At 70.3% G+C, this 17,013-nt stretch overlaps 2 protein-coding genes across 4 annotated transcripts; one reads left to right on the top strand and one right to left on the bottom strand.

Moving 5' to 3' along the window:
* The first annotated feature begins 39 nt into the window (after positions 1-39).
* Positions 40-3,225, top strand: RENBP (renin binding protein). 3 transcript variants are annotated; one of them, XM_084612930.1, is made up of 10 exons: positions 40-196; positions 291-366; positions 447-522; positions 1,269-1,441; positions 1,507-1,722; positions 1,803-1,884; positions 1,994-2,169; positions 2,254-2,385; positions 2,503-2,590; positions 2,937-3,052. In XM_084612930.1, the coding sequence occupies exons 1-10, from the start codon at positions 87-89 to the stop codon at positions 3,005-3,007; spliced, it is 1,200 nt and encodes a 399-aa protein (XP_084469056.1). In that variant the 5' UTR covers positions 40-86; the 3' UTR covers positions 3,008-3,052. The 3 variants fall into 3 exon arrangements, with proteins under 3 accessions (XP_084469056.1, XP_084469055.1, XP_084469057.1); XM_084612929.1 differs by lacking the exon at positions 1,269-1,441 and having other exon boundaries at positions 2,937-3,225; XM_084612931.1 differs by lacking the exon at positions 1,507-1,722.
* A 1,829-nt stretch (positions 3,226-5,054) lies between these two features.
* Positions 5,055-16,975, bottom strand: ARHGAP4 (Rho GTPase activating protein 4). The gene is made up of 23 exons (XM_084612294.1): positions 16,770-16,975; positions 14,852-15,041; positions 13,985-14,147; positions 13,685-13,747; positions 13,408-13,587; positions 13,162-13,290; positions 12,637-12,858; positions 11,847-11,948; positions 11,437-11,622; positions 11,225-11,309; positions 8,800-8,827; positions 8,563-8,641; positions 8,213-8,273; positions 8,011-8,088; positions 7,789-7,923; positions 7,474-7,579; positions 6,953-7,180; positions 6,759-6,841; positions 6,225-6,408; positions 6,023-6,112; positions 5,720-5,860; positions 5,493-5,592; positions 5,055-5,419 (listed from the first exon to the last, which is right to left on the bottom strand). The coding sequence occupies exons 1-23, from the start codon at positions 16,834-16,836 to the stop codon at positions 5,219-5,221; spliced, it is 2,901 nt and encodes a 966-aa protein (XP_084468420.1). The 5' UTR covers positions 16,837-16,975; the 3' UTR covers positions 5,055-5,218.
* Between the last annotated feature and the right edge of the window lie 38 nt (positions 16,976-17,013).

Below are 17,013 nucleotides of genomic sequence, written 5' to 3'. Positions count from 1 at the left end.
GCCGGGGGGGGGGGATCAGCTGATGGGGTCACGTGGCCGCCTGCGCTGGGGGCGGGGGGCCGGACGCCTGGGTCCCGGGGCGGAGGATGGAGCCGGAGACGCGGGCGCTGCTCGAGGCTTGGCGGGGGCGGCTGGGCCGGGAGCTGGACGCGGCCATCGGCTTCTGGGCGCGCCACTCGCACGACCCCGAGCACGGGTGAGCGGAACCCAGGCGTCCGGGCTGCCCCCCGCCCCCGAGCCGGGAGGGAACCCAGGCGTCCGGACTCTAACCCCTCCCCCTCTCTCTGCAGCGGGTTCTTCTCCTGTCTGGGCCGGGACGGGGCCGTTTACGACGATGTGAAATACGTCTGGCTGCAGGGCCGGCAGGTGGGCTCGGGGGGGGCGTTGGCTAATGGGGGGAGCCGGGCTGGGGTGCCAGGTTCTTGACCCAGGCCCCGTCCCCCCAGGTGTGGGTCTACGCCCGGCTGTATCGCACGGTGCCGCGGTTCCGACGTCCTGACCTGCTGGAGGCCGCCCGGGCCGGTGAGCCCCGCCGGGGGGGGCGGGCCGGGGGCGGGGGAGCTGGAACATTTGCCCCCCCCCCTTGGGTAATCAGCTGACTCGGTGTCCCCTGACCAGCCCTAGTGGGGGCGGGGGGGGGGCGGGGGGGGAGCTGGAACATTTGCCCCCCCCTTGGGTAATCAGCTGACTCGGTGTCCCCTGACCAGCCCGAGCGGGGGCGGGGGGGGAGCTGGAACATTTGCCCCCCCCTTGGGTAATCAGCTGACTCGGTGTCCCCTGACCAGCCCTAGCGGGGGCGGGGGCGGGGGGGGAGCTGGAACATTTGCCCCCCCCCTTGGGTAATCAGCTGACTCGGTGTCCCCTGACCAGCCCGAGCGGGAGGGGGCGGGGGCGGGGGGGGAAGCTGGAACATTTGCCCCCCCCCTTGGGTAATCAGCTGACTCGGTGTCCCCTGACCAGCCCTAGCGGGGGGGGGGCGGGGGGGGAGCTGGAACATTTGCCCCCCCCTTGGGTAATCAGCTGACTCGGTGTCCCCTGACCAGCCCTAGCGGGGGCGGGGGGGGGCGGGGGGGGAGCTGGAACATTTGCCCCCCCTTGGGTAATCAGCTGACTCGGTGTCCCCTGACCAGCCCTAGCGGGGGGGGGCGGGGGGGGAGCTGGAACATTTGCCCCCCCCTTGGGTAATCAGCTGACTCGGTGTCCCCTGACCAGCCCGAGCGGGGGGGGGCGGGCAGCGCAGCCAGGACGCCTGGGTCCTTTCCCCGCAGGTGGGGAATTCCTGCTGCGCTGCGCCCGCCTGGGGCCGGGGTCCCCCAAAGCCGCCTTCGCGCTGAGCCGGGACGGGCGCCCCACCAAGGTCCAGCGCAGCATCTTCAGCGAGTGCTTCTGCGCCCTGGGGCTGGACGAGCTGGGGCGCGCCACGGGGGAGCCGCGCTACCGGGTGAGTGCCGGGGGGGGCGGGGCTGCCCCGGACGCCTGGGTTCTGACGGCCCGTCCCCCCCGCAGCGGGAGGCGCGGGCGCTGCTGGAGGCCGTGGCGCGCTGGGTGCGGGAGGACCCGACGGAGCTGGGACGCCCCCTGCTGGCCGGCGCGACGCCCCACGAGCCGCTGGCCGAGCCCATGATGCTGCTGTGCCTGGCGGAGCAGCTGGGGGACGGCGCCGGGGGCCCCCTGGCCGAGCTGGAGGGGTGGTGCGCCCGGCGCCTCCTCTGCCACCTGCAGGTAGGGCCCCCCCATGCAGCGCGCGCCCCCCCCATCTGCCCCCCCCTCTGCTCCCCATCACTAACACGCCGCCCCCGCAGAGGGACGGCAGCGCCGTGCTGGAGAACGTCTCCCCCGAGGGGAAGGAGCTGCCCGGCTGCCTGGGGCGGCAGCAGAACCCGGGTGAGTCTGGGGCGGGGGGTGTCTGGATGGGGCGGGGGGCTGGGTTCTCGCGGCGGGGGGCGCGCTGGGAGCTCGGACGCCTGGGTTCCCTGGCTGACTCTGCCCCCAGGCCACGCGATCGAGGCCGGCTGGTTCCTGCTCCGGTTCGCCCAGCGGCAGGGGGACGCGGCGCTGGCGGCTCAGGCCATCGAGGGGTTCATGGTGCGGCCCTTCCAGGCTGGCTGGGACCCCGAGCACGGGGGGCTCTTCGCCTTCCAGGATGCGGATGGGCTCTGCCCCACGCAGGTAGGTAGGGGGCATCCCCGCTCCTCCCCCCCCCTCCCCTGACCAGGTCCCCACCCCTCTGAGCCCCCTTTGTCGGCCCCCCAGCTGGAGTGGAACATGAAGCTGTGGTGGCCCCATGCCGAGGCCATGGTGGCCTTTCTCATGGCCTATGCCCACAGCCGCGAGCCCGCCCTGCTCCGCCTCTTCGACCAGGTGGCGGCCTACGCCTTCCAGCGGGTGAGTTTACCAGGCTGCCCAGCGGGGCATCATCGGGGGCTCCCCCCAGGGGGGCTCCTGGGCGCGCGGGGGCAAGTTGTCAGAGCTGTGCTGAAAATCACCATCCTCCCGCTGCAGTTCCGGGACCCCGAGCACGGCGAGTGGTTTGGCTACCTGGCGCAGGACGGGAAGGTGGCCCTCACCATCAAGGGGGGGCCCTTCAAGGGTAAGCGGGGCAGGGTGATGGGTTGGGTCTGGACTAGGTCTGCTCCTGCTTTCCGAGGGGACTGGAAGCCAGAAGAGGAGCAATGGTCTCAGGTTGCGGGGGGAGGGCTCCCGAGGGCGGTGGTGGGATCTCCCCCCGAGAGGTTTTAAGGCCCGGCTGGACCACGCCCGGGCTGGGACGATTTAGTTGGGGTTGGTGCTGCCATGAGCAGGGGGAGGGCCTCCTGAACCCCGCCCCCTAACAGCTGTAGGTGGGGTGGGGGCTGGGACCCCCCAGTATTAACACAAAGAGCGACTCTGTGCAGCGCGCTGGCCCGGCCCCCTGTACCCGCCTTGTCCCTCCCCAGGCTGCTTCCACGTGCCCCGCGCCCTGCACCTGTGCGAGGAGCTGCTGGACAAGCTGCTGCGGGAGCCCTAGCGGGAGCCGCTCCTCGCGGGCCGCCAATAAAGGAAGTGCCGCAAAGACTCGTCTCCGTCCCCCCGTGTCCCCCTCGCTCCGGGCGGAAAAAGCGTTCCCAGGGCAGGAGAAGCGGGGCCCGCGTCCGGTCCTGCTGGGAGCTGGAGCCCCGTCCGGTCCGGTCCGGTCCGGTCCCTCCCGGGCTCCGAGGCCGCGCGTGTTAACGGACCCGGAGTGACCCCGGAGCCGGCGGGGGTTGGGCTCCCGGACGCCTGGGTCCCGTGCCGGGCAGCCCCGCCCCCTCCTCCCCTGCTCCGGAGGCAGCAGCCACCGCCGCTCCCCGCGCGGGGGCCGCCCCCGGCCCCGCCGGCCAATGGGCGAGCCCCGCGCCGCTCCCCACTGCGCATGCGCCGCTCGGGGCGGGGCCCCCAGAGCAAGGGGCTCATCAGCAGGGCTGCGCGGACGGTGGTTTGGTCCTTGCCGCACGCGAGGCCCGGGGCGTCGCCCAAGGAGCTGGACCGGGCTGGTCTCAGGCGAGGAGAAGCAGCAAATGCCGCAGCCGGGGGCCCGTGGAACGCCCTGCCGGGGGACGCCCAAAGCAGCCTGGGGTTCAGAAAAGGAGGAAAGCGGACCCTGGGACCAGCCGGGACGCAGCCCCCTGCTCTGGGTGGCCCTGAACCGCTGGGGGCCGGGCCCTGGCGGTGCAACAGTTGTCCTGGTCTGTTCTTTCCCCTGAAGCGCCTGGAGGGAGCGTTGCCCTGGCCCAGCACCGCTGTCCTTAGGGGGCTCTCCCCGCCCTGGGGGGCAAGAGAGGAATCTCCCCATGGCAGAGTCACAGCCCAGTGTCTCCGGCTCACAGGTCCTGGCCCCCTGAGAACGGCCCCCCCGCCCCCCCGCAGCCAGAGGGGACAGGAATTGTGGGGGCTGCAGAGTGCGAGAGATGGGGGTCAGTAAGGAGCCAGCGGTGCTGGGGGGGGGATCAAGCCCCCCATTTCGGCATGTATGAGCAGTGCTAGGAGATCCCCGCTCGGCTCAGCCCGGGCCCCACCAGCCGAGTCCTTCCACCCCCCCCAACCCCCCCAAAGCCCCCTCCCCCACCCCTGGGGAGGGGGCATGATCCTGAGGCCAACGCTGCAGGATGGGGAAATGGCAGCCATACCAGCTGCAGCGGACCATCCTGCTGCAAAGCTGGTAAACTGAGGCACAACCCATCTCAGCTCCGCAGGGGAGGGGAAATGACTCACCGCTGATTGCAGCAGAGCCAGCTCCACTGCAGGGGTCTTCAGAGCAGCCACGGGATCCAACAGGCTGCTGAACCGACCCCACCAGGGCCTTCCACACACCCCCAACTCTGGGGAGCCCCTCAGCTTGGTCTCTGGGCTGCAGGACCTAGCCTGCTCCTACGCATAGGGTGACCCCGTGGTGAAGGCGTTGCCAGCTAGGGAGAGCAACATCCAGGCACCCCTCAGCCCCGAACTCCAGGGAGCCCCACCGGCCCCAGGCACTGCCCTCCCTGTGCCCCAGGAGTCAGCTTCCGCCCCCCCCGCCCCAGGCTTGCAGCAACTGGTAGCCCAACTGAGATGGGGCAGGGGGAGGGTGCAGCTAGCCTAGACACAGGCCCCATGATGGCAGTCAAAATATTAGCAGCATGACAGTAATTACGGTAGCAGAGGGGGCACAATTGCTTCTGCACGTTATTAGCAGCATTACAGTAGCACCTGGGTTCATGGCTGGCAGCCACACCTCGGGCCCCCTCCCCCTCTGCTGGCCAATGTTGCGGGGACCCCCCCCCTTACCCCAAGCTGCGGCCAGAGGGGGAGGGGCTCAAAGTCGGGGGCGGGGCTAGTGATCACATGGTATCTCCAGGGGGTCTCAAACGCAGATCAGAGGTGAGGGGGTTAAAAAATGAGGGTGCTCACACACCCTGGGGGGCCCGCCTAGGAATGGGGGGTGGGGAGAGAACCCAGGAGTCCAGGCTCCCAGCCCCCTCTACTCTAACCACCAGACCCCCCCTCCCCTCCCAGCGCCGGGGACAGAACCCAGGTCTCCCGGCTCGAACAGACACAAAGAGAATTTAAGCAAATTTTATTTGGGGGGGAGGCCCCCAATGGACAGCAGCTTCCCCCTCCCACGGGTACAAAGCTATGCTCAAAGCGTGGGGCAGGGAGCCCCTTGCAGAGGGGAGCCCCATGGGCACGGCCCGGAGGATGTCGGGCAGCAGTTGGGGGGGGCTCACTCCCCGTTCCCGGCGGCTTTGAAGAGCCCTTTGCTGCGCAGACCGAAGGCGGGTTTGGGGGGGCCGGGGCCCCTCTTCCCGGCCAGGGCTGTTCTGGGGGGATCTGGGGGCTCGGGGACGCCTTCGGGCCCCCCCTGCCGTCCCCCACTTTTGCTGAGCAGCTCCTTGAAGACGGAGTCCATGTTTCGCGTCACGGCCTGGAAGGAGAGAGACGAGTGGGTGGGGGCCAGCCCCAAGGGCAGGGAATGGGGTGCGTCCCCCCAAACTTACCTTATCCATCTCCATGTGCTTCTCCGGTGCCCCTTGTTTCTCTCCACTATTCAGGCGACCTCCACCGGGGGGTCCAATCCCCAGAGCCCCCCGCTCCATCCTGGGGGGGAGGAAAGGGGGTGTTGGCAGACAGAAGAGAGATTTGGGGGGCCCCATTCAGGGCAGCCACCTTTGGGGTGGGGCTGGCTCCCCAGGGACTCCTCGCCGAGGAGAGGGGGGGGTCTCACCTGTCAAAAGCCCGGGGGGCGGTGGGGGAGTGAAGGGGGAAGGGCAGACGCCCCGAGTCGATGAAAGGGGAGGCCACTTTGCGGATGGGGCTGGTACCAGGTCGCTGGCGCCCCCGGCTGCCCTCCGAGTTCACCCGCAGCCTGCGAGAGAAATGGGGGTTACCCAGCGACCCCTCGGTGGCAGGTTAACTGGGGGCAGGTTGGGGGCCAGGTATCCGGGGGTGGGGAGGGGCAGGGCAGGGGGCTGCGTATCCGGGGTCCCCTCCGGGGTGGGGCAGGGTATCCAGGGACCCCCCCCTTCACCTGCTGGTTAACTCTGATGTTGACTCAGGTGGGGGGGACGCAGTGTCTCCGTCCGACCCCGAGGTTCGGCGACTCTGGCTTTTCTCGGTGCTGGGGGACAGAGCAGACTCTGTTAGGGGGGGTTGTTCTCCCCCAGCTCCCCACCTCACTAGACCCCAACCCCCATCTGTTTCCGCTCCCCCAGCCCCCCCGCACCCCTCACCTGGGGGTCAGGCTGATGTACTTGTGGGGCACCAGGCCGCGGGCCCCCCCCAGCTCCCCGCGCCACCAGTCTGGGGAGGCCTTGGCCAGCAGCCGGATCCGGTCCCCGGGCTGGAACGAGAGCTCCTGGGACGAGCGCCCCTCGTAGGAGAACCGGGCCACGGCCTCGGGGGGGCCCTCCGGGTCTGGGGGGGACACACGTCAGACCACGCCGGAGCCCCCCAGCCCCTCCCACTGGAGCCCCCCAACCCCTACCCCCATAAGACCCCTAATGCCTCCCACCAACACCTGCCTAGGGCTCCCCACCTCCTCCCACCGTCACCCCCCTGCCCCTGCCAGCGCCCCCTAGGGCCCCCCCCTCCCGCCAGCAGCCCCCATTGCTGCCCCCTTGGGGCGCTGGGCGGCTGGCGTGTGCAGACAGTGGGACCCACGGGGGGGGTGACCCCCGGAGGGTGGGATCCTCTCCAATGCCAGAGCTGGGGTGGGGGGGGAAGGGACCTCCCTGGCCCAACCCCCCCCCCATCACCCTCCTCACCGTCCTCGCTGGCCATGGCCAATGTTTCGGGGGGCCCATCCCCCTCGCTCTCCTCAGCTGCGGGGTCCAGGGGCAGCATCTCGCTGGGGGGCGAGAGACGGGGTGAGATCAGGGCCCTGCCCCTCACCAGGGGCCCCCCCAGAAATGCCCAGCACATCCCCTGCCCTGGCTCCCCCCACCTGCCCCCCACTCACCTGTCCTCGTCGGGCGGCGCCAGGCACCTCTCGTACAGGGGGCCAGGCAGCTGGTCGGGGGGGGGGAAGGTGGCTTCAGGGTGCAGGATCAGGCTCTTCACGGCCTCGTTGGCGTGGGGCTGAGTGGAGACGGGGTCCAGGCCGGGTGGGGCGGCTGCCAGCGTGGGCCCGAAGCAGACGGCCAGGTTGTAGGGGGTCATCATGTTCTCCTCGCTGTACTGGGACACGCTGGGGGGGAGAGCGGCCTGCTGAGCCCCACGGCACCCCCCGCTGAGCCTCCCCCGCCTCACGGCCCCCCTCCCTGAGTCTCCCCCTGCCGAGCCCCCCGCTCCACAGCCCCCCTGCCCCATGGCGCCCCCTGCCTCACAGCCCTCCCTGCCAAGACCCCCCCGCTCCACGGCGCCCCCCAGCTGAGCCCCTCCGCCTCACAGACCCCTGCCCCAAGGCCCCCCCGGCGAGACCCCTCACCTCACGGCGCCCCCGGCCCCACAGCACCCCCTGCTGAGCCCCCGGCCACTCACTGGTTGAGGAAGGCGAAGAGATATCGCAGGACAACGACCACGGGCCCCGGGAGCCGGGCCAGGAGGGCGCAGAGGTGGGAGACACGCTCGGACGGGCACTCCAGCTCTGGGGGGTAGGGGGGGGTCAGCCAGGGGGGCAAAGAACAGGCAGAGGGGGGTCCATGGGGGGAGATAGGGACAGGGGAGTCAGGGGGGTGGGCCGGGAGGGGGTCATGGGGGTGTGGGGCGGGGCTGGAGGGACACGCCAGGGGAGGGACGGGGCTGGGGGCCCAAGGGGGTTGGGACACATGGGGGGGACAGACGGGGGGGACTCACGGGCCGTCGCCAGCAGCTCTGGGAAGACGTCCGGCGGAATCAGGGGCTTCTGCAGCCCCCGAAAAAACAACTTCAGGACCCCGGCCACCGAGTCCAGGTCACGGGGGTAGGAGCCGCCTGCCAGGGGGTCCTCGCCTGGGGGAGGAACCGGGGGTCAGTGGTGAGGTGGGGTGGCTCCCTCCAGTCTCCCACCCAGCCCCCCCACACCCAGCCCCCCCATACCTCTCTCGAAGGCCTCCCGGATTTCAGTCACCCGCATCTGCGACCCCGGCACCCGGAAGATCCCCTCGTGCTGGAGACCTGCGGGGAGAATCCGGGGTGGGATGCGGCAGCAGAGAACCCGAGGGAGGGGACCCAGGCATCCGGGACGGAGCGAGGGGGACCCAGGCGTCCGGGACGGGGCGACGGGGACCCAGGCTCTTACCGTGCAGGTTGATGAATCGGATGCAGCTCTCCACCACCAGCGGGATGGCCTGGCCGGATTTCTGCAGGTGGGGGGGGAGGAGATCAGACCCCAGGCCCCCGCAGCCTCTGCCCCATTGGTGGGGGAGGGGCTGGGAGACACTGGATCCACCCCCTCAGGCTCCAGCAAAGCGCACGAGGGGCAGATCCTGGCACTAGTGCTGGGGGGCAGGAGATCCCCCCGCCCCACAGGGACCAACGGGGGGCCGAGCCAGCGGGGGTGGGATGCAGAGCAAGAGGCTGGGGGGGGCAGCATGGGGGCCAGCGGGGGGGGGAGGGCAGCATGCGGGGGGGGGCGGGGGGATCTGGTACCTGCACAAAGTCCTCCAGGTCTGTGGGGAAGGAGGCGAATGCGGCCGGGACGCGGGGGAGGGAGGCGCGCGGAGGGGCCCTGTGTGTGGGGGGGAGAACATGTCAGACACTGAGGTGGGGGATTCGGGGCCCCCCCCGGCTGCCAGGATACGGGGGCAGAGCTAGACCTGCCAGCCTTGGGAGCCCCCAACCCCCATCTTCCCCCCCGCCCCCCAGCCTCCCCCCATCCCCCCTCACCTGAGCTCCTCTCCGTCCTCAGGGGCCACTGCAGAGAAAGCGAGAGGCAGAGGGTGACTCGGGGGGGTTTCGGGAAATACGCGAATGAGGGTGCCTGGAACGTAACTGGATGTGTCGTGATCCGCTGCGCGTGGCCACCCCCTTTGTGTGAACGCGTCACTCTGGGGCCAACGGTGGCCCGGGTCCCCGTGCGATGCTGTGACGTGCGGGCCACTGATGGTGGCTTGGCAGGAGCAGCGACTGGGGGGGGCTCTGAGGCTTGCGGGGTCTCCCAGGACATGGGACCATGTCACCTGGTAGCAGAATCCACCCTAAACCTGGGGCTTTTCCCTTTGGAAGGAGTTGTGGGGACCCAGAGAGGGACAAAGGGGTCCTGCCTGGGGCTAAAGCTATAACAGGGGGTGGAAGACAACAAAGGGGGCTGGAGTCATGAGAAATCCCCGAGTTCCCCTGAGCAGGAACAAGGGCTGCACCGGGGAAGGACGGGCCCAGACGAGGGAGGAGTCTAGTCTGGGAAAGAAGCTTCCTGGACCTTGTTCCCCGTGTTCGGTTCCGAGACGTGCTCGGCTTCGACTTGCGGGTTCTGTGGGGATGAAGGGATGGGATGTGTGGGGATGGAGGGATGGAGGGATGGGGCGTGCAGGGATGGAGGGATGGGGCGTGCAGGGATGGGGCGTGCAGGGATGGAGGGATGGGGCGTGCAGGGATGGGGCGTGCAGGGATGGAGGGATGGGGCGTGCGGGGATGGAGGGATGGGGCACGTGGGGATGGAGGGATGGGGCACGCGGGGATGGAGGGATGGGGCACGCGGGGATGGAGGGATGGAGAGATGGGGCGCGTGGGGAAGGACGGGCCCAGACGAGGGAGGAGTCTAGTCTGGGAAAGAAGCTTCCTGGACCTTGTTTCCCGTGTTCGGTTCCGAGACGTGCTCGGCTTCGACTTGCGGGTTCTGTGGGGATGAAGGGATGGGATGTGTGGGGATGGAGGGATGGAGGGATGGGGCGTGCGGGGATGGAGGGACGGGGCACGCGGGGATGGAGGGATGGAGAGATGGGGCGCGTGGGGAAGGACGGGCCCAGACGAGGGAGGAGTCTAGTCTGGGAAAGAAGCTTCCTGGACCTTGTTTCCCGTGTTCGGTTCCGAGACGTGCTCGGCTTCGACTTGCGGGTTCTGTGGGGATGAAGGGATGGGATGTGTGGGGATGGACGGATGGAGGGATGGGGCGTGCGGGGATGGAGGGACGGGGCACGCGGGGATGGAGGGATGGAGAGATGGGGCGCGTGGGGAAGGACGGGCCCAGACGAGGGAGGAGTCTAGTCTGGGAAAGAAGCTTCCTGGACCTTGTTTCCCGTGTTCGGTTCCGAGACGTGCTCGGCTTCGACTTGCGGGTTCTGTGGGGATGAAGGGATGGGATGTGTGGGGATGGAGGGATGGAGGGATGGGGCGTGCAGGGATGGAGGGATGGGGCGTGCAGGGATGGGGCGTGCAGGGATGGAGGGATGGGGCGTGCAGGGATGGAGGGATGGGGCGTGCAGGGATGGGGCGTGCAGGGATGGAGGGATGGGGCACGTGGGGATGGAGGGATGGGGCACGTGGGGATGGAGGGATGGGGCATGTGGGGATGGACGGATGGAGGGATGGGGCGTGCGGGGATGGAGGGATGGGGCACGTGGGGATGAAGGGATGGGGCATGTGGGGATGGACGGATGGAGGGATGGGGCGTGCGGGGATGGAGGGATGGGGCGTGCGGGGATGGGGCACGTGGGGATGGCGGGATGGGGCGTGCGGGGATGGAGGGATGGAGAGATGGGGCGCGTGGGGAAGGACGGGCCCAGACGAGGGAGGAGTCTAGTCTGGGAAAGAAGCTTCCTGGACCTTGTTTCCCGTGTTCGGTTCCGAGACGTGCTCGGCTTCGACTTGCGGGTTCTGTGGGACTTGCGGGTGACTCACTTTGTTCTGTTGTTACTTGGGGCCACGCAAACCCGACCGGTTATACAGACTAAAATCACTTTTTGCTCATTAATGAGCCCAGAGTAAGTGATTAATGCCGGGGGGGCGGCAAACAGCTGTGCCTGTTTCTCTAGCCGCGTTCGAGGGGGCGGACGGCTCATGGCTTTACCCTGCGTAAGCTTCGGATCGATTTGGGGTTTGGACCCCACTGGGAACTGGGTGTCTGGGTGCGGGAGACAGGGGCAATTCTTAAGCTCTTCTCAGTTACGTCTGCAGCTCTGGGGCCCGTGGGTCAGACCCTGGGTCTGTGTTTGCAGCCGGCTGGCGGGTCCGGCTCGCCAGGGCAGGGGGCTGGAGGCCCAGGCTGGCAGGGAAAACGGGCCCAGAGGTAACTCAGCACATCAGGGGATCTTTGTGACCGAATCCGTCACAAACAACGCCCGGACGCCTGGGTCCTTCCCCCCGCCCCACTCACCCTTCGCAATGGCCTCGTCCAGCATCTCCAGCTTCGACTGTAACTTCGCCCTGATGCTCCGTCGGGTCAGGAACAGCTCCAGCTTCTGCGGGGGAGGACAGGATGAGTGGGGCAGGGCGGGAGTGAGGGAGATGGGTGGGGGGGCTGCGGGGCAGGAGCAAGGGGTGCTGGGGGGCTGCAGGTTGGGGGTGAGGGGTGCCATGGGGCCATACCGTGAGGTAGAAAGTCTCTGTCTCCAGCTGCTGGGCCCGTCTCTTGGCCCCGCTGCGCCCCTCGGCACCAGCCCCCTTCAGCGACTCGACCGAGCCGGGCCCCCCAAAGGCCTCCAGCACCTCGGGCTCCTCGGCCCCCAGCAGCTCCCGCAAGCTGCTCATTGTGGCTTGCAGCGTCTTGTTCACCTGGGGGAACATGGGGCGGTGAGGGGGGAGCCCAGCGCTGGCTCCCAGAATCCTTTGCAGTGTTTTGGGGCACCAGGCTACCACCCCAGCTGTGTCCCACGCGGGCTGTGCAGCGGAGGGCCAGGGCCCCTCCGGCTGCGCGAGATGTGGGGTGACCAGGGGGCTGCGTCGGGCAACGTGTCCCGGCTGATGAGGGCCCCCCAGCGTGTCCCCCCCGGCCCCACCTCCTCGGTCTCCAGGCTCAGGTCCTTCAGCCGCGCCTCGATGTCCTGCCGATGCAGCAGCAGCTCCGGGCACAGGGACCCCACGGCCTGGACCTCCGACACCTGGGGGGAGCCAAAGGGGGCGATGCAGCCGGGGGGGTGGCTGTCCCCATCCCCCCATATCTTCCCCTGCCACCGCACCCCACCCCGCACCTTCCCTACCCCCAAGCCCCCCACCTTCCTCGCCACTGCACCCCATACCCCACCTTCCCCCAACTCCCCACCTTCCCCCGCCACCGCACCCCACCCCGCACCTTCCCTGCCCCCAAGCCCCCCACCTTCCTCGCCACCGCACCCCATACCCCACCTTCCCCCAACTCCCCACCTTCCCCCGCCACCGCACCCCACCCCGCACCTTCCCTGCCCCCAAGCCCCCCACCTTCCCCCGCCACCGCATCCCACACCCCACCTTCCCCCAACCCCCCACCTGCCCCCACCACCGCACCCCACACTCCACCTTCCCCGCTCCCAAGCCCCCCACCTTCCCCCACCACCTTCCCCGCCCCAACCCCCCACCTTCCCCTGCCACCGTACCCCACCCCGCCCCCAACCCATCTTCCCTGCCCACAAAGCCCCCACCTACCCCTGCCACCCCACCCTGCCCCCCATCTTCGCCCACCACCAACCCCCCATATTTTCCCCACCCCCCACCTTCCCCGCCCCCAACCCACCCATCTACCCCTGCCACCGCACCCCACCCCCCATCTTCCCCTCCCGGGCCCCCGATTCCTTCCCCCCGACCCCCTCTCACCTCGTCGCCTTCATGGGGGTGGTACTCGAAGCGCGGGGGGGGGCAGTAAGTGGCTGGGTTGGCCTCCATCAGCCGGGCCTTGTCCCCGGGGGGGTCCAGGGCCAGCACGGCCCCCTCCAGAATCCCCAGCCCCTCCTGCCAGGAGCTCTGGGCCCGGCCCTCGGCCGCCAGGTACGTCCGCAGCAGGCGGCCCAGGGAGAGATGGAACCCGAGGTCCGAGCACTGTGGGGAGACACACCCCTGAACCCCGGCCGGGGGCCCCCCAAGGCCGGCCCAGCCCAGCCCCCGCCTGGCCGGCGCCCCTCACTCCCGACCCGCAGCCCCCCGAGCCCAGCCTAGCCCCCGCCCAGCCGGTGCCCCTCACTCCCGACCCGCAGCCCCTGCTAGCCCAGCCCTGGGCTCCCCCGCAGGGCGGCCGGTGCCCCCCAATCCCCTGGAGCATCCAGCCTTCTCGGACGCCTGGGTCCCATTCCCCACGCTGCAGGGTCGCGGGGGAGCTGCCCGGACGCCTGGGTCCCCGCGTACGTCGAGGATGTCGGAGACGTCCCAGAGGCAGTAGTTGCTGATCACGGTGTTCGTGGCCCGAAGGTGCAGGAGATAATCGTTCCGCGCCCCTGTGCACTTCGCCTGGGCTGCCAGGAACCGGGCGTGACGCTGGCGGGGGGAGAGACCTGTCAGCTGGGGGGCAGTCGGGACCCCCCGAGTCCCCGTCCCCGCCCCCTCCTGGCCCTGCCCCCATAGCCCCCCAAGCCGCCTCCCCCACCTGCTCACCTTCTCCACCAGCCGTTCCCCCTTGCGGAGGGAGGAGCGCCGGCCGGTCTTGTCTGGCCCGGTGCCGCCCGGCTCGGCAGGCTGCCGGGCCCCCCTCTTTTCCTCCTGCCGCTCGGCGTCCCGCAGCTTGTTCTCGGCGCTCTGGCTCTCCGCGTGGTGCGTCTGGTAGGCTTTCATAGCCTGGGAGGGGTGAGGGGGTCAGTGGGGAGCCTGAAGACCCCTCCCCCGCCCGGGCTGGCCCCGCGTGCGGGGGGCGGGGGGGGGTTTCCGCACTCACCATCTGCAGCTCGGAAATCATCGTCAGCAGCTCGTCCTGCATCTGCTGCTCCAGGTCTCGGCTCTGGGAGGGGGCAGGGGGGCAGCGTTAGAGACAGGGGCCCCGAATATTAGCCCCAATCAACCCCTCCCCTCCCACACCGACCCCCACACCCAGGGCGTAGGATGGAACCCCAGGAGCCCACGGGGGTAGGGAACAGCATCACACTGGAGGAACAGGACCCAGGAGTCCGGGGCAGGGGGAGCAGTGCTGGGGGGAGGGGGGAAGGAACCCAGGACTCCGGGGGGGGAGCAGCCCCACCTTCTTCACCGCGCGCCCCAGGTCGTCGCTGAGCTGGGCCAGGTGCAGTGACAGGGGCCCCGCATAAATATCGCTCAGGGCCCCGTGGTCCCGGCCGGCCTGGCGGGTCTGCTTCAGCACCAACTGCCAGCACTGAAGAGGGGATGGCGGGTCCTGCTCTCTCCTGGGGAGAGACCGAGAACAGTGCCCCTCACTCCCGCCCCGCAGCCCCCCGGCCCCCCCCCGGCCCGCCGGTACCCCTCACTCCCGCCCCGCAGCCCCCCGGCCCCCCCCCGGCCCGCCGGTGCCCCTCACTCCTGCCCCGCAGCCCCCCGGCCCCCCCCGGCCCACCTGTGCCCCTCACTCCAGCCCCCCCGGCCCGCCGGTACCCCTCACTCCCGCCCCGCAGCCCCCTGGCCCGCCGGTGCCCCTCACTCCTGCCCCGCAGCCCCCCAGCCCCCCCCGGCCCGCCGGTACCCCTCACTCCTGCCCCGCAGCCCCCCAGCCCCCCCCGGCCCACCTGTGCCCCTCACTCCAGCCCCCCCGGCCCGCCCGTGCCCCTCACTCCCACCCCGCAGCCCCCCAGCCCTCCCCGGCCCGCCCGTGCCCCTCACTCCAGCCCCCCAGCCCCCCCGGCCCGCCCATGCCCCTCACTCCCACCCCACAGCCCCCACCCGGTCTGCCCATGCCCCTCACTCCCGACCTGCAGCCCCCCACCCCCCCAGCCTGCTGGTGCCCCACACTTCTGACCCGCAGCCCCTGGCCCTGTGGGTGCCCCTCACTCCCGATCCGCAGCCCCCCAGCTTCCCCCGGCCTGCCGGTGCCCCTCACTCCCGACCCGCAGCCCCCCACCCCGCTGGTGCCCCTCACTCCCGACCCGCAGCCCACCTGGGGTGCTCCTTGGCCCAGCGCAGCCGGGTGGTGAATCTCTCTGCCAGCTTCTCCAGCCCCCGGGAATACTCCTGCTCCAGCTCGGACTTTCGCCGCAGGAACTCGCCCATGTCCTGGAGCAGCTGCAGCCGGGTCTCAGCCTGGGCCTCCCGCCCCCGCTGCTGCTCACCCAGCTGGCCACGCAGCTCTGCAGGTGGGGCAGCGTCAGCAGGGGGCACCCAGGTGCCCAGGGAGCAGGGAAGGGACCCAGGAGTCCGGGGCCGGAGGAGCAGGGAAGGGACCCAGGAGTCCGGGGCCGGTGGAGCAGGGAAGGGACCCAGGAGTCCGGGACCAGAGGAACAAGGAAAGGACCCAGGAGTTCGGGGCTGGCGGTGGGCAGGGTGGAGCAGGGAAGGGACCCAGGAGTCCGGGACCAGAGGAACAAGGAAAGGACCCAGGAGTTCGGGGCTGGCGGTGGGCAGGGTGGAGCAGGGAAGGGACCCAGGAGTCCGGGGCCATCAATTTGTTTGCTGGTCACTTGCATTTCTTGGGCAGCTACAGAGCTGGGGGGGCGGTGGGGCTGGGGGAATGGGGAAGTGTGAGACCAGCTGGCAGGCTGATGGGAGTGGAAGAGACCCCAGCCCCCCGGGCACCTGCCCCCCATGGAACCAGGGCTGGCTCAAAAGCCAGGGAATGGGGCACAGGGGACTGTCCCCGCTGGGGTGGGCACCGGCCGGGATCCGGCCCAGGGGCAGGGGCTGGCTGGGGGGGCTGGAACGTTCCCCTTTCCCTGCCCCCCCGCCTTCCTTTTTCCCCATGGGCGGCAGCTGGCCCACTGATGGGGGGAAGGTCCGAGGCCGGGCACTGGTGGCCCTGCCTGTGGCCCATCCCCTGCCCTTTGGGGCACAGGCCTGTGGCCACATTTGGGGAACCCCCCCGGGTAACCTTCCCCTCCCCCGCATCCTGCCCAAGAGCCTCCGACCCCCATATACAGCAGGAGGGGACTGGTGCCTGCAACCCCACACAGGGCCACCCCCCAGCCCTCACCCACCCCCACCCAGAGCCCAGGAGTCAACCCAGGAGTCCGGGCTCCCCCCAACCCCCACCCCACAGTGAAGAACTAACCGACTCCTGGGTTCTCTCCCCGGCTTGGGGAGCGGGGGCGGGTGGTTAGAGCTAGGGGGGGCTGGGAGTCAGGACTCCTGGGTTCTCTCCTGGCCCTGAACTCTGCCGGGATTCCCCAGGGTTATGCAGGGGGAGGGGGGAAGTTGAACCGAGCTGAGAGGCCGGAACCTGCGGGGGAAGTTGCAGTAAAACCTGCTGATGCGATCGGCCAGGCTGCGGGGAGAGGCCGGGGTGTGGGTTGCCCCCCACTAGCCCCACTGACCTCCTGGAGCCAGAAGAGAACCCAGGAGTCCGGGCTACCTGCCCCCCTGCCCTAACCCGACAGACCCCAGCAGGGGGAGGGGCCCCAGCCACCAGGCGACCCCCTAAGCCGTAGGACGGGGGGGCAGTGGGGTGGGCCCAGGTTTGGCGGGGGGGAGGCTCGGGGCAGCCCATTCAGCCCCCTCCCAATGCAGTGGCTCAGCCCCTCCCCCCATCTCTACCCCATTTTCAACGCAGCCCGTCTACTAGGGCCCCCCCAAAACGCAGCCTCCTTCGGCCCCCCTGCGCCCCAACCCCCATAACCCACCTGGTGCCCGCCCCCCTGCGCCCCAGCCCCCCATAACCCCGCTGGTGGCCGCCCCCTGCGCCCCAGCTCCCCATAACCCCTCTGGTGCTCGCCCCCCTGCGCCCCGCGCCTCCTTTGGTCCCCCAGCGCCCTCAACATCCGCCCCGCAGCTCACTGCCCCCTTCCCCGCCACGCCCCGCACTTTCTCAGCCGCCGCAGCCCGGTCCCTAGAGCCGGGGGGGCGCAGCCTCGGCCCCCCCTCACCTTTCGCCTGCGCCTCATATTCAGCCTGCGGCCAGCGCTCCTTGCGCGCCTTGGCCAGGGCGCTCATCCCGGGCGGCCCCGCGGCTGGGGGCGGCCCCGCGGGGGGCCCGATCCGAGCGCGGGGGGCCCAGGGGAGCAGGGAGGATCCTTCGCCCCCCTCCGGGTGCTCAACAGCGGGTCCCCCAGTGCCCCACGCTGCGGATGCGCCCCTGGCCCCGCCCCCCGCGTCCGGTCCACCCCCCCC

The sequence above is a fragment of the Lepidochelys olivacea genome, assembly GCF_965140295.1.
Source record: "Lepidochelys olivacea isolate rLepOli2 genome assembly, chromosome: 23".
Classification (NCBI taxonomy): Eukaryota; Metazoa; Chordata; order Testudines; family Cheloniidae; genus Lepidochelys; species Lepidochelys olivacea.
The sequence above is the reverse complement of the archived record's forward strand: the minus strand, read 5'-3'. Positions and strand labels throughout refer to the sequence as shown.